Source organism: Maniola jurtina, chromosome 8 (assembly GCF_905333055.1).
Source record: "Maniola jurtina chromosome 8, ilManJurt1.1, whole genome shotgun sequence".
NCBI lineage: Eukaryota > Metazoa > Arthropoda > Insecta > Lepidoptera > Nymphalidae > Maniola > Maniola jurtina.
In genome coordinates this window covers 762,962-779,096 of record NC_060036.1, presented here as the reverse complement: position 1 = coordinate 779,096, position 16,135 = coordinate 762,962, and the positions used below count along the sequence as shown (strand labels likewise).

The 16,135-nt window shown below is 36.5% G+C and overlaps 1 protein-coding gene across 1 annotated transcript; it reads left to right on the top strand.

The window, feature by feature from the left end:
• Positions 1-832: 832 nt before the first annotated feature.
• LOC123867877 (probable Delta(7)-sterol 5(6)-desaturase) lies at positions 833-15,773 on the top strand. Its single transcript, XM_045910188.1, has 7 exons — positions 833-878; positions 3,370-3,602; positions 9,307-9,503; positions 12,872-13,120; positions 14,265-14,448; positions 14,920-15,092; positions 15,565-15,773. Exons 2-7 carry the CDS (start codon positions 3,371-3,373, stop codon positions 15,751-15,753), a joined length of 1,224 nt encoding a protein of 407 aa, XP_045766144.1. The 5' UTR covers positions 833-878; position 3,370; the 3' UTR covers positions 15,754-15,773.
• Positions 15,774-16,135: the final 362 nt, after the last annotated feature.

Genomic DNA, 16,135 nt, shown 5'->3' with positions numbered 1-16,135 from the left:
TTGTGTTTTTCACAACAAATTGTATTTGATTAGATGAGCGATAAGTTTTTACCTAGCTACTCTTATCGAGAATTGATTTGCTAAAAATACGAGTTAGCTAATTCCTTCGACCTTTTAGCATAAACGTCAATGTCCGCACGCATAGGTGTTATCATAATTAGCAATGTTTGCGCAATAGGTATCTTAAATTTTTGTTGATAGCAATATAATCAAAGCATTAACCGTATTAATCAGTACGTAAGAACTTATAGGCCGCGAGATGGTGAATGATTTGTTTCAGTGGTTCAGCCCAAACTCTTGGATCAAGAAAAATAGGTTTATTTTATAATGTAGACAAGAAATAAGCTAAGACAAGACCGGTCGTTAGTGAATTATAAACTTAAGAAGTGATAAAGCGTGATTTTGCTTTAGCAATAAGGCCACCCTTGCAGTCTTTGTATAGTTTATTGTGTATTTAGCATTCAACTCAATTCAATTATTTTTATTGCGAATTTGGGTTAGTTTACAAATCTACTTTACAAATTTACTATTAGTATAGCATAATTATATAATAGTGTAGCATGAAGTTGGTATTTGCTTTGAAATGATTTTACATAAAAATCGCTAGCAAACCTGATTAATAAAAATAAAATAATTTTTCTTGTACTGTCTTCTTGTAATGTGTGTGTGCAATATAGTTTTCTAAATAAATAAATAAAAAGCTGTTGTTTTATTGTTACATGCGGTATTAAACACTTGAACGAAACACTAATCATCTCTTGGACTACATTTTTATTTTAGGTACAAGATCTCGTGACCTTCGCCAATCATTTGCAAATGTAAATTAAGTGAAATAAGTTGTGCTTTCATGTTTACGGAGACTGACTTTAGTGAATAAGGTACTATTTACTTAAATTTTGATTACCTAAACAAATAAAGTTTACAGGGATGTAACAAGGAATGTCAAGAAAACACTTCGATCAGTAATAGTAATAAATCAAAAACCAAAAACCGAATTTTGAAATCCACACCTTGAAATTGACAGGTGCAACTTCTAAATATATATAAAAGGTAAAACTGACTGACTGACCTACGGACGGATCGAGCTGGACTTTGGCATGCCTGTATTTATTGTGATGGAGGCATCCGCTTAGAAAGGATTTTTGAATATTCAACCCCTAAGGGGGTAAAAGAGGGTTTGGAATTTGTGTAGTCCACGCGGACGAAATCGTGGGCATACGCTTGTTTAAAAATAAAACATAAGCTTAGAAATTGGTAAGGTGTAAGATTTTTATTTATTTATTTTATTTGTACCAGAAATTTGTAACAATAAAGAGGAAAATAAAGAAAAAGTGGACATGGAAGCACTTATCTCTTCAAGTTCTTCTTTTATTTAGTTTTTAACCCCCGAACAAAAAGAGGGGTGTTATGATTTTGACGTGTGTATCTGTGTATCTGTCCGAGGCATAGTAGCTCCTAAACTAATGAACCGATTTTAATTTAGTTTTTTTTGTCTGAAAGGTGGCTTGATCGAGAGTGTTCTTAGCTATAATCTTAGAAAATCGGTTCAGCCGTTTGAAAGTTATCAGCTCTTTTCTAATTACTGTAACCTTCACTTGTCGAGGGTTTTATAAATTTTTAATTTATAGGTACTTGTTAGAAAGTAAAATAAGTAGTACATAATATTATGCGTAAGGGAGTGTCCAAATTTGGTTTTACGGATGAGATTTTTCCCCATTTAACAAAATTGCTTTTCTAATATGAACATTTAAGTATATTAATGCACTTAGTAGATGAGACATTCTTATAATGTGAAGAATCTTGATCGGGACATAAAATGTAACGATCAATTTTACTATTGTCCGTTAAATTTAACTTTTGATTGGATAGCCAAGTTAGACCGCAGGACGTGAATGATCGATTATGTGATAAATCACATTCGTTACAAAGAACTCTACTTAAACGGAGTTTTTCTGATGGGTCTTCTTCTTTACTATCAGATGTAATAGTAAGAGGGTCTAAGTTTATAATTCGTATTATATTGTGTTTATGAATATTTCATCATCACCATCATCATTGCTGGCCCACTACTGAGTACAGGTCTCCTCTCAGAATTAGAAGGGGTTTGCCATAGTCCACCTCGCTGCACTGGCCATGTGCGGATTGACAGACCTGACGAACCTTTGATAATACGACATTTGGTTACGATTTGTAGGTAGAGCACTATCTCTGCTACTCTCGTGCGTTTTATATCTGCTGTTTTGCTCATCCATGAGCACAAACTCTATACGACATTTAATATAAACATGACGTCTATTAATAATGTTATTGGTTTTTTTATTCAGCAATTTTTTTGAACATCTATACTAATAAATAAAATTGGAGTGTCTGTCTGTAATTTCGAAATAACTACCTCATATTAAGCTCATATGGTTATTTGAACGATACCATAACTGAATCACACGTTTTTAAAATTTTTGTCTGTCTGTCTGTCTGTCTGTCTGTCTGTCTGTTTGAAAAGGCTAATCTTTGGAACGGCTGAACCGATTTTGACGGGACTTTCACAGGCAAGTAGAGGATTGACCAGGGCGTAAAATAGGCTACTTTTTTAACCGACTTTCAAAAAGGGAGTTGTGTTTTTCTACCTATGTACACCGAAATCTCCGAGATTTCTGAACCGATTTGCGTCATTTCTTTTTTAATCGATAGAGGAACTTTGCGACATTGTTTCATAAAAAATTTGGAGTCCAACTCCTCAATCCTGATGCTGCAGGGGATCTGACCAATCCACGCGGGCGAAGCTGCGGGCATCAGCTAGTGTTACAATATAAAAGTAAAGCTGACTGACTGACTGATCTATCAAAGCACAGCTTAAGCTACTGGACCATCGATGTGTTGGACGGATCGGACTGGAATTCGGCATGCAAATAGCTATTATGACGTAGGCATCCGCTAAGAAAGGATTTTTGAAAATTCGACCCCTAAAGGGGTAAAATAGGGGTTCGAAATTTGTGCAGTCCACGCCGAAGAAGTCACGGAAATAAGCTAGTGTTACAATAAAACTTAAAATTAGTCTTATCTAATTATTGTAACAAGTAAATTAAAAATTTATAACATCCCCGATAAATGAAGGTTACAGTAACTAGAAAAGAGCTGATAACTTTCAAAGAGCTGAACCGAAATTTTATGATTAATAGCTAAGAACACTTTCGATCAAGCCACCTTTCAAACAAAAAAAAAAACTAAATTAAAATCGGTTCATTAGTTTAGGAACTACGATGCCACAGACAGATACACAGATACACACGTCAAACTTATAACACCCTTCTTTTTGGGTCGGGGGTTAAAAATCACCCGCATACTATTTTTAAAATGTTTTCAACATTCTAGGATGACAGAAACTCGGAAAAGTAGTAAAAGCAATGGAACCACTCAACCCAAAGAAGGTATTGAAGAAAACGTGGAAGAAACAAAAGCTAAATACTGGGACCCTCTGACGGATGGGGTGAAATGGATCGAGAAGTATGCGGAACCTCTGGAGAAGTTCTTCGAGAGGCTACCTGAGTTTATAAGCACGTTTATCGCTACATTTGCGGTTTTCACATTCGGCTCAACTTTGAGAGGTTAGTGTCTGAAATTTTTGTAGCAATGGTATACCGGCTTGAGTTTTTGGTGTAGTCCCGTTGTACCCGCAGCCGTGTACCCGTTAACGGGGACAGCGCGATTCGAATCAAATTATCAAATACTTGTCCCGTTGTCCCCGCTAATTTTCCCGCTAGCTATAATGTTCTCTATTCCCACCAGGGCCATTTTGGGATTAAAATTTCAATATTGTCTATAGTCTGCCGGGCGATTCAGAACACTCGATTCGGTAAGTTATCGTTCGATAAGACGTATTTTTCAATGAAGAGTACCTACGTCTCGAACGGTAACTTACCGAATCGAGTGTTCTGAATCGCCCGGCTGGTCTGGTTGGAGGCTTCAGGTTTAGATACTCTAAAGACGCGCTGGTATGCAATTTAGCATTTGGGTACTACAGCATTACCGTTCTTTCGAAAGCACGAACTTTAGACTCAATTTTAAGCCCATTTTAAGCAAAGACATGAATTCGCTGGTTTTAAGCTGTTTTGCTTAAACTTAGTCAAGTTGTATTCAGTGTTCAAAATCATGGACTTGACACTATTTTACAGTTTTAGGTCGTTTTGTTTGAAAAATGAGATCAGATTTGTATTTGGTGCGCCAAAAACGTCTGGATTAAAGAACAAGTGTAAATTAAAAATTTATAACACCCCCGACAAGTGAAGGTAACTAGAAAACAGCTGACAGTAACGAGAAAAGAGCTGTTAACTTTCAAACGGCTGAACCGATTTTCTTAGATTATAGCTAAGAATACTCTCGATTAAGCCACCTTTCAAACAAAAAAATAAAATAAAATTAAAATCGGTTCATTAGTTTAAGAGCTACGATGCCACAGACAGATACACAGATACACAGACTTTTTTAACCCCCTCTTTTTGGGTCGGGGGTTAAAAAAGTGTCTTCATCAGATGCGTAAAAAATATACCGTTTTGTTCTCCAGCTCCTGAATTACTGCCAAATTCCGTTTAGACAATCCTACTTCCTTATACCGCATCATTATTTTCTACAGTTATAATATCTTTTGTCATGAATCGAGAAAACATAACTGACAGACACACACACTTCGTAATTATAATATTAGTATGGATTTACGAAACAAACTTTGGAATCGCAAAATACTACAGTCATTGAAATAAACTTTGGAATAACAAAATACCTACAAGTACTATGTACCTAAATCATTACGATTACTTTACTTCAATTATCATTGTTATTCCAAATTCTACTTGTAGGATTTAGAAATTTAACTTTTATGTTAAAGGCTATATATACAGATCAAATTTATTGTACCTATCTACGCAGCTGCTTCTATTTTCAATGAACATTCAATATTATTATCAGTAGGTATTATTGATAAAGGGTTTATAGAAAAAAATCAAAATGGAAGTTGCTTTCTTCAACAATTCACAATGTAATGGTAGGCTACGTGACACTGATTTAGAATTTAATCTTCATTTAATCATCATGAAGATAAAATTACATTGACTTTGAACATACATTGTCTGAATTTTAATCAGAACGAAAGTTTTAATTTTTTAAAATTTTATTTAGATAGACGAAAGTTTTATTTTATTTAGATATGATGGGATCACTTTTCATTGCCCATTTAACCCTCTTAGGGTCAAATTCAAATTATTTATTTTGCAGACCATATTATACGTACAGTACCTACCGTTTACAAAATACAAAATCATCTAGCATTACATCAATCAATTTACATTGCCAGCAATACTAAATTTACTTAAGTATTTATTTTACTTGTAGAACACCACAACCTGTCTGCTTGTTTTGCTTATTCCATAATCGACCTGGAAGAGGTATGGCTGTTTTTATCAAACTCATACCCCTTTGGTTTCTACAGGCATCGTACCGGAACGCTAAACCGCTTAGCGGGCTTTGCCGGTAGGTAGGTAACCAGAGCCAAAGCCTCCTACCAGGCAAGACCAGTGATTTAGAAATTATAAAATTCCAAATTCTGCCGGGAATAGAACCCGAGACCTCCCACTAATAAGTCGACAGAGCTTACTTCTGTGTCAGGGAGGTCTTAATAACTTATGGGCCAAAAACGACCAGATGACTTTTTTTTTAATATATTGTGATTACACTATTTCTTTTCCATTTAAATTTTAATCTTCTATACTTCTTTCTATACCAATATTATAAATGCGAAAGTGTGTCTGTCTGTCTGCTACCTTTTCACGGCCCAACAGTTTAACCAATTCTGACGAAAGTACAGAGCTAGCTTATATTCCGGGGAACTTTTTATTCCGGAAAATCAAAGAGTTCCCACGGGATTCCTGAAGACCCATCCGTTCAACCGATTTGTATGAAAGGTACCGAGGTAGCTTGCGTCCATGTTATTGACATAGACAATTTTTTATCCCGGAAAACCAAACAGTTCTCACGGGATCTTCAAAAACCTACTTCCACGCGGACGAAGTCGCGGGCATCCTCTAGTTCCAAATAATTTTCAATTAATATTCTACGTACTTATTGCAAACGGGAAACTGGTCGTTTAAATTCTGCTTATTGAATTATCGCGGGAATATCGCAAAATTTTATTTGGCACGAACACCCGCTGACTAAACACGGAAAAGCCACTAAAAGGAAATGTTCCAGCTCGTTTTAAAATGTAACTCCCGTTTATAAAGCGGAAATATGCATTAATAGGCGATGCTTTGCTCTAATATTGAATTTTGTAATATTGAATTTCTATACTGTACTGAAGGAGCAATTTTTGTATTTGGTTTCTGACAGTGCATACTCAATCTATTAAACAGGAATACAGTTGAAAACTAAAACCCGGCTAAACGCTGAAATATTAGAGTAAAATTGTTTTTCTGTCGCTTGGTATATTTTAATGTTATTGTACATTTATATATATTATGCGCTCAGTTTTTCTCTTCTTTCATTTGACACCCCACTCGATACAAAAGGAAAAAATAATTTGGGAGACCGTTAGGTCAATTTTTTTCGTATAAAATATAGCCTATGTAACCCGGACCTTTACAACGAATCAATTGACAACTCATTTATCAAAATCGGCCAAATAGTATAGGCACTACGGTGGAACACAGAATCTGGATACAAACATACTTACATACATACATAAACTGCTAAAATCATAACCCTTCCCTTTAGCTTTGCCGCAGTCGGGTAAAAAAGTCGAAACGAACTACCAAGGTGCTGAATGACACCTCGCGCTTACCTTGCACCGGATAGCACAGTGTTACAAGACCCCCACTAGGTGGACAGACGACATCAAACGAGTTGCAAGGAGCCGCTGGATGGCGGCGGCGCAAGACCGTGGCGTGTGGAAGTCCCTACAAGAGACCTATGCCCAGCAATGGACGTCTATCGGTTGACAATGATGATGATGATGATGATGATGATGATGAACTGAGAATATTTTTATTGAATTTGTATCCTTGTGGGTGTACCTAATCTGTGTAATTAGTGGCCGTAATTATTAACATACATTGTTACATAATATCTACATACAATACTTATCTGTTCGGAATGTGTATCGAAAGTCGTAACAAATTAATATCTAATGTTCACGGGCGGCGGTTATCACTTAACATCAGGTGAACCACTTGCTCGTGTGCTCGCTATTTTTATATATTCAACTACACTAGCTCACGACTTCGTCCGCGTGGACTACACAAATTTCAAACCCCTATTATTTTCAAAAATCCTTTTTTAGCGGATGACTACGTCATAATAGCTATCTGCATGCTGAATTTCAGCCCGATCCATCCGGTAGTTTGAGCTCTGCGTTGATAGATTAGTCAGCCAGTCAGTCTGCTTGTCATTTTATATATATAAAAAAAAATCGAAGTAGATTTTTAGGGTTCTGTACCCAAACGGTAAAACGGAGCTCTATTATCGTCACTCTGTTGTCTGTCTGCGCGTCACGGGTCTTTAGCGCGTAGACGAAATGAGTTAAAAATTGAAATGGCATGTGATTGGTGTTGAACGGTGACCCAAAACCGAAAATTGACTTAGAAATTTAAATAAATTATTTTGCAGGAGGGTTGCCATGAGAAAGGAGCCAATTTTTTTTTTAATTTCTTAACCTTGCATGTAGGATGTTATTGTCTAGAGCTCATGGAGTAGAGTACGATGAAATATTTTATTATTTTTATCTTAAAAAATAAAGAAATAAGGGTTCGTCAAAATAGTCAGTTTCAGACCATTTTGGTGACGGGATCTATCTCAAAAACTAAACAAGTATGTATATTATGTATCGTATACTGTATTTAAACAACAAATACTGAAAAAAACGATTCATGGAGTAATTTCTATACTGTGACCAAAACAAAAAACACATTTTTGGGGTTTTCTTTCACGGTTTGTTGCGATGTCTAGCAAACCTAAAATATTAAGTTAAAAAATTGTTCTTAAATTATGTCCGGAACCCTAAAAGAGAGAGCTGCCTCGCACTTGGCCAGGTTTTTATTAATATTGAGGATTAATTTCATGACTTGTGGTTTAACAAGGAAATTCGTACAAGATAATTTTTAATGAGGAAGCCAGCGTAAGGTTTTCAAACATCATGATTATACATACAACGGAAAGTTACTGAGTTGTTCCTGAATGTGTAATTAATCTCCTATTAATAAAGATCACAAAGGGAAAAGTGGATTATATTTATTCAGAGGTTACCGTACATTGGAGCCTTAGGGCCAGCGCATACAAACGGAGTGAGGAGTACTGATGTTTATGATAATACCTATAGGTTAATGGGTTTTGAAAAATAAGGTTTGAAGTAAGGTAGGTACGAGATAGACGTTGGAGTCATAAAATGCTAGAATAGTGACCGCGGTTTGGGGTGTCATCAAGAAAGACGCCACACCCCAGTTCCACTCAATTCTGCCCGTATGCGATGCGCCTTAGGTGTAACTTTTGAATAGAATAGAACAGAAATTTTTTAATTTGAATATTTTTTTTACTTAAATACTTTTGTATCGTCAAATACATCTACCACTGGTTCGTTTTTTCAAATATGACAGTGAATAGGCTTATTTTACTTCAACGTAAACGTGTTTCGACTTTCAAGACTTGAATTCTACCAAACGTAGGCGAAAATATCTCATTTAATCCCTACAATCCATACACCAACATTTAACATCCTCAGGAGTTGTTGGCTTTTTTTACTAATAACCAGAACTATTAGAAAACAACATGGGGTTATTCAAGGGGTGGACCAACAAATTCCTGAAACTCATTGGCGGTTCCTCTGGTACTGCAAATGTTTATGGGCGGCGGTAATCGCTTAACATCAGATGACCCGCCTGCTTGTTAGCTCGATATTTTTTACTAAAAAAAACACAGTGATAGTTGCATTTGACGATTGACGATTCAGAAGTAATAAAAGTATAATTATATAACTTAAAATTAAAAAAAAAACCCTCGATACAAAAACCTCTATAAGAAAACTAGAAAAGAGCTGATAACTTTCAAACGGCTTAACCGATTTTCTTCGATTATAGCTAAGAACACTTTTTATCAAGCCACCTTTGAAACAAATAAAAATAAATTAAAATCGGTCCATTCGTTTAGGAGCTACGATGCCACAGACAGATACACGGATACACACGTCAAACTTATAGCCAGGGGGACTATTTGGGTCGGGGGTTAATAAAAAAATTATGTAAGTAAATTTTTTTTTAACCTTTTTTTCAGGAGAATGGGTGGTGATCCTAGTGACAGCTCTCAAACAGATCTTCGGTCACACGCAGAGCGACCGCAACATGACCACAGAGGAGATCTACAAGCTGTTCACGTCAGAGAACCTGAAGATGGAGAACTTCCCCGTCATCTTCATCTCGGCGCATGTCGTGTCGTATGGGACTTACTTCGCTATTGGCGGATTCTTACACGTAAGTTTTAAGAGGGGTCTCTCCGTCACTCGCTCCATACAAACGTAGTTCGTCTCCCATTTGAATACTAACCAATCATACGCAATGGAATTTTGTAGAAACGTTCCGGGAAGGGAACTTATATCTATGCCTGTGGTTTTCCAGATTTCCGTTAAAATATTCGGTTTCAAAGTTACGCGGTCTTAAAAATTCACATACAAATCTTTGAGCCTCCGTAATTTTAAAACTACATATTTGAAAAAAAATCTAAAACATCACAGGCACAGATATTAGTTTCTAGAATATGTCTGCAAAATGTCATGGACTTTGGTTGCTTAATATTCAAATGAAATTGGGCCTACGATTGTATGGAGTAAGTGACGGAGAGAGGCCTTTTCGTACGTGAAGAGTACGCACCAATCACCAAACCAGTCCGTCCGTTTATCCGTCTGTCAGCGGGCTATATCTCATAACCGTAAAACCTAGTTGATTTTCACAGAATGTGTATTTCTTTTGCCATCAAAACAACAATTAATAAAAATTTCAAAATGGCCGCCATGAAAATTTAAAAAAAATTAAAAATCTTGTACAATGGTACGGAACCTTTCGTGTGCGACTCCGACTCGCACTTGACATTTTTTTCCCATTAATGGGTGAGGGGTACTATCCTTCAGAAAAAATCGGTTTATATTGGTTTTTACCTACTTACTAAAACCTCTTTAGTGACCAGCTTCAGCACGTATTGGGAGGCTCCGAAATCTTTTACGAACATAATATCAGGAAACGAATGGCCTTTATTCTTATAATAATAATATATGCCTTTTATAATTAAGCTAAAAAAGTTAATAATAATTTAAATACTCTTTAATAAGCTTAATGTATAGGTAAGTATAATTTGAACAGGTACTTTAAACTTGCGAAGGGGTAAAAAAAGAGCTGAAAATTAAACTGGTTACTTTGTTCTATTTACTAACAGCTTGAATTAATTAAGCCTCCTCTGAATTCCACTTTAGTCGTATAAAATCTTAATTAGAATCTTAATGGCTGTTTGACTTCACAATAAATTAAACTTCTTTTACTTTATACAAGGTGTTAGATTATGTCCGTAACATCCCGGCATGCTGAGGACCTGACCGACGATGTGTAAGATGTACCAAAAACGTAACGAGTCTCGTAGCAAATGATACCCGTGGGAGATATGACGACTTAATTAATTTGTTTAAAAGTCCAATGTGACAACCCTGAAAAAACCTGATCGCAGAAATGAACTCATAAAAAACTTATGTGAACTTTTGTCAAGTAGCAGAGACAAGGAAAGAGTCTATGGCACTAACTATTTGGTACTATAATGCGTAGAAAATTAGTTCTCACACACCATTTTAACTTTATGTGTCAAATATCATGTCAAAAGTACGATTTAAGTCCTTATTTTAAAGGTCGTACTTTTGATATTACAGTCGATCGATAGAGTTAGAATGCCGCGTGAGAAGTCATTTTGTACGGACTATACATACCTCATTTACATGTTATAATAATGATTTATCCAATACAAAAGTATTCCGTACTTATTCAAAACTAGAGGATGCCCGCGACTTCGTCCACGTGGATGTAGGTTTTTGAAGATCCCGTGAGAACTGTTTAGTTTTCCGGCATAAATAGTTGTCTATATCAATAACACGGACGCCAGCTACCTCGGTACCTTTCATAAAAATCGTTTGAGCGGATGGGTCTTTAGGAATCCCGTGGGAACTCTTTGATTTTCCGGGATAAAAAGTAGACTATGTCCGTCCGTCCCCGGGGTATAAAGTAACTCTGTACCCATCAGAATCGGTTAAACTGTTGGGCCGTGAAAAGGTAGCAGACAGACAGACAGACACTTTCGCATTTATAATATTAGTATAGATATAGATGTTAAGTCGTAGGAATAATTTATTATTTTTTAGCTTCTTATACATTAACCTACGTCATTATTTCGTTTCATAACAATAAAACCGTTTAAGTTAAAACAAATTTTCATTTATTTTTTGGTGTGTTTTCCTCAATTAAATGTAGAGTTTAAAAAATATGAACTTGTTTGTATTTCGGCGCAATAAACTTAATGGATTACACCTTTAACCTAATTTTTAATAGGAGTTGGTACCTACTAGGTAACTAATTTTCTGAGTAATTTCTGTTAGATAACGCGGCAAAGCAAAAAGTTCGTTAATTGTTAGTTGCTGGAAATGCCTAGAGGTCTTCACGGCTATAACAAGTGAAGTAAACTTAACGCGCACTTTAGCAGAATTTTAGGGATCCACAGTAAAATAAGCAGCCATAATTCAATGACGATACGACTCAATAACCCTTCCGTACTCAAAGGGTAAAAGCGGAGCCCTATTAATGTCACTCTGCTGTCTGTTTGTCTGGCCGCGTGTCACAGCCACACAGGTCTCTAGCTCATAGACGAAATGAGTAACAAACCTGAAATTTTGGTATTTGGTGCAGAACGTTGACCCAAAACCAAATATTGAACTAAAAACTTAAACTCAATTGAATTATTTTTCAGGGGGGCTCCCCACATGAAAAAGGAGCCGGGTTTTATACCCTAGCATCATTGTTTAGAACTCATTGAGTAGAGCAGAAATATATTTTTGGTTTATTTTTATATTAAAAAATAAAGAAATGGGGGGCCGTCAAGTTGTCAGTTTTAGACCATTTTTTGTGATGGGGGCTATCTCAAAAACTAAACTAGTTAGGAATATAAAATTTCAGTGTATTATGTACCATATTACTGTATTTAAACAACAAAGATTGAAAACAGCGATTTATATAATACTTTGTAAGCTGTGACCAAAACAAACGGACATTTTTTTAGTTATTCTTTCACGGTTTACTGCAATATTCTAGCTCGGAAAGGAAATATTTCATACATTCAAAATAATATGGTGTTCATAATAATTATGTACGGAACCCTAAAAGAGCAAGGCCTGACTCGCACTTGACCGGTTTTCCTCCTCTAAAAATCTTGAGCTCCCGGGCCTCACGGTTCCAAGGTCTCCACACCAAAAGTGTAGATATACCTTTAGTACCATTTAACGTGAAGCTGCATAAAAGCAGTTTTTAATCCCCGACCCAAAAAGAGGGGTGTTATAAGTTTGACGTGTAGGTATATCTGTGTATCTGTCTGTGGCATCGTAGCTCCAAAACTAATGAATGATTTTAATTTAGTTTTTTTATGGTTTGAAAGGTGGCTTGATCGAGAGTCTTCTTAGCTATAATCCAAGAAAATCGGTTCAGCCGTTTGAAAGTTATCAGCTCTTTTCTAGTTACTGTAACCTTCACTTGTCGGGGGTGTTATACATTTTTAATTTACACTTGTATTACACAATAAATAATTCTCTTCTTTCCAGTGGTACTTCTACGTCCGCAGAAGGCACTTGGCGCACGAGTGGAAGATCCAGCCCAAGAAGTGGCTCTCCCCGGAACTGGAGCGCCACGAGATCATGATAGGAGTCGTGTCCCTCTTCATCACGGGCTCCTTCTCCGCTTTCCTCGCCTGCTACATCTACAACGGGAACCCTTCCACGGTCTACTACCAGTTCAATGAGTACGGGTGGCTCTGGTTCTTCGCGCAGTTTCCTGTCATCTTTATTTATATGGTTAATATTGAACCTTGGTATATTATACTCGCCTATTAGGGAGGTCAGGTGTTCGATTCCGGGCACGCATTTCTAAATTTTGGAGTTATGTACATTTTAAGCAATTAAATATAATGCTTTCACGGTGAAAACGATGAAAGCATCTCGGAAACCTGCATGCCTCACGTCTCTCAATCGACCAATAATACTGACTTCCCACGGTGTGTGATTCTGCGGATATTGTCGCGCACGGCCGGTGAACACAGACAGTCACGCACCACACACAGGGCTCGGACGACGACGAGTGTTCTGCGCTACCACTGACTATACTCTTCTTATGGTGCGTTGGTGTGAGCTAGTATGCGTTCCTTCGCAATATCACGAACCGTGGGAAGCCGGTATAAAATGTAGTACAGAAGCAGGCGTTATTTTGCGGAAGTCCATGATATACAAAGAACCAAAAGCTTAATTTGCTATAATCCGCTAAACCGAACAAATCTGTATGGTGCAACATGCAGCATGCGACATGCACCGGCCGCCCTCCCATTGTTAAACACGCAGGAAAAGTCAGCCACCAAACAGGCTTTATGTGGTGGTGCGTATGGCTGTTTGGTTAAGCGGATTATAGCAAATTAGGCTTTTGTTTCCTTGTATAAGCCGGTATGACACTGCGCAATACTGTACAATATCTATACTAATAAATAAAATTGGAGTGTCTGTCTGTAATTTCGAAATAACTACCTCATATTAAGCTCATATGGTTATTTGAACGACACCAACACTGAATCACACGTTTTTAAAATTTTTGTCTGTCTGTCTGTCTGTCTGTTTGTTTGAAAAGGCTAATCTTCGGAACGGCTGGACCGACTTTGACGGGGTTTTCACAGACAAGTAGAGAATTGACCAGGGAGTAACATAGGCTACTTTTTAAACCGACTTTCAAAAAGGGAGTTGTGTTTTTCTACCTATGTACACCGAAATCTCCGAGATTTCTGAACCGATTTGCGTCATTTCTTTTTTGATCGATAGAGGAACTTCGCGACATTGTTTCATAAAAAATTTTGAGTCTAACTCCTCAATCCTGATGCTGCAGGGGATCTGACCAATCCACGCGGGCGAAGCTGCGGGCATCAGCTAGTCTAGTAATATGTAACATTGATTCCAGGACTACACAACGTACATCATCCACCGGCTGTACCACACGCCGTGGCTGTACAAGCACTTCCACAAGCTGCACCACAAGTACAAGCAGCCCACCGCCTTCTCCGTCACCGCCATCCACCCCGTGGAGATCATGCACGTCCAGCTCACTATGTGCCTGCCTTTGTTCACCATCCCAGTGCATTGGAGTACGTTTATAATCAAATTTGTTATTTTATTGAAATAGAAAGATTTTTAATTCAAACAAACTTTTACATGTAAAGTGCTTTTGAATCGCAGAGTGAATCTACTACTTCTGTCTACTATAATAAAAATAATTTTGGAGGCCCCCACTTACTTGGACGTAACATCCGTCAGGTCGATTTCTTTCGTATAAAATATAGCCTATGTCACCCGGACCATAATAACGAATCGATTGACACCTCGTTCGTCATACACATATAAATACAAACCTACATACATAATATGTACATTGTACATATTACATAGGTACCATAGTACATACATAGACGAATAAAATCCCTTCCTTTCTTTTAGCTTTGCCGTAGTCGGGTGAAAAAACTGCTACACACTTTTTTTATCTATCTTTGGTGAGAACCAAAGATAGATAAAACATAAATAATCATTAAACATAAATTTTTGTTTTTCAATATTTCCAGTGCCTTTCTACGCGGTAGCCCTGTACAACTACTACCACGGCATCATCGACCACTCCGGCATCAACTTCAAGGGGCAGTGGTGGCAACCCTGGCAGCCTGACGCTGAGTTCCATGACGAGCATCATCAGTTCTTCCACTGCAACTATGGCTTTAACATGTCCATTTGGGATAAGGTACGTTTTAGTTAACCATCCTTTTTTTGTTGGACTTGTTACTATAACCTTAATTTTTAAAGTTAATTTAAAATTTTCTTGTATTCTTTATATTGGCATTCCTTACTATTATTGTAGGCATCAATAACATAATTATCATCTTATCAACATTTTTTTTAATTAATCAATTTTTTTGTGTGCCCTCTATTTTTAGACTTTTCATAGCTGACTTGGTATACTTATTTTTATTTTTTTGAATTATTTTTTATATTACTTCATAATAGAAATTCATAATAGGCTATTAATTCATAATAGAAATGTCACTTTGTCCCACTTTTTGTGTTCCTATCTAGTTGTTATGGTATTCGTCATTATTTTGTATTTCATGTTTTACTCTCAGATTACGTGCACTTGTATAAATTATCAAAGTTAGGGCTCCTTAATTTAAAATTCCAATGTAAGTCTAAGAAATAATTTAATTGGTTTTCAACAGTTCCATGGCACGATGAGAAAAATCAACCGCATTTACACCGAAACAACATTCCACGGTGAAGCACCTCTGATAGATTCAGCAGAAGCGAAGAAAATAATCGAAACGGATGATGATGCTAAGGAATTTTTTGAAAAAACTAGACAAAACGAGGCCCCTACGAGTAAAGGCAATCTTAACTCAAAACAATGATACTATAGATAACAATGAAATCATAGAAAGGCAATTTTGTAGGCTTAATATAAACTATTTTAAGATTATAAGTATTGAAATAAAGTGTATATAATTATAAACTATTGTTTTCATGATTATTATAAGCAAGATCAGACCTGTTATTAATTAAACAAGCGATAAGCAACAAATAGTAACTATGACCGTTTGTTTTTATGAGATTGAGAATTAAGAATACCGTTTTATTTAGACACACCGATAACATATCGATACATACCGATTACACACCGATGACATATTTTGTATAAAATAATTCACGACTGTTACCTTTCTGTAACCCATACCTAACCCCACGAACCATCTCAGTCAAGAAAATACACCTTTAGTAGGTATAAAAACAACA

Bases quoted from the DNA above. Each gene is read 5' to 3' on its own strand.
- LOC123867877 (XM_045910188.1), top strand. From the start codon at position 3,371: ATGACAGAAACTCGGAAAAGTAGTAAAAGCAATGGAACCACTCAACCC. The intron at 3,603-9,306 runs GTTAGTGTCTGA...CCTTTTTTTCAG, and splicing joins ATTCGGCTCAACTTTGAGAG to GAGAATGGGTGGTGATCCTA. The intron at 14,449-14,919 runs GTACGTTTATAA...CAATATTTCCAG, and splicing joins CACCATCCCAGTGCATTGGA to TGCCTTTCTACGCGGTAGCC.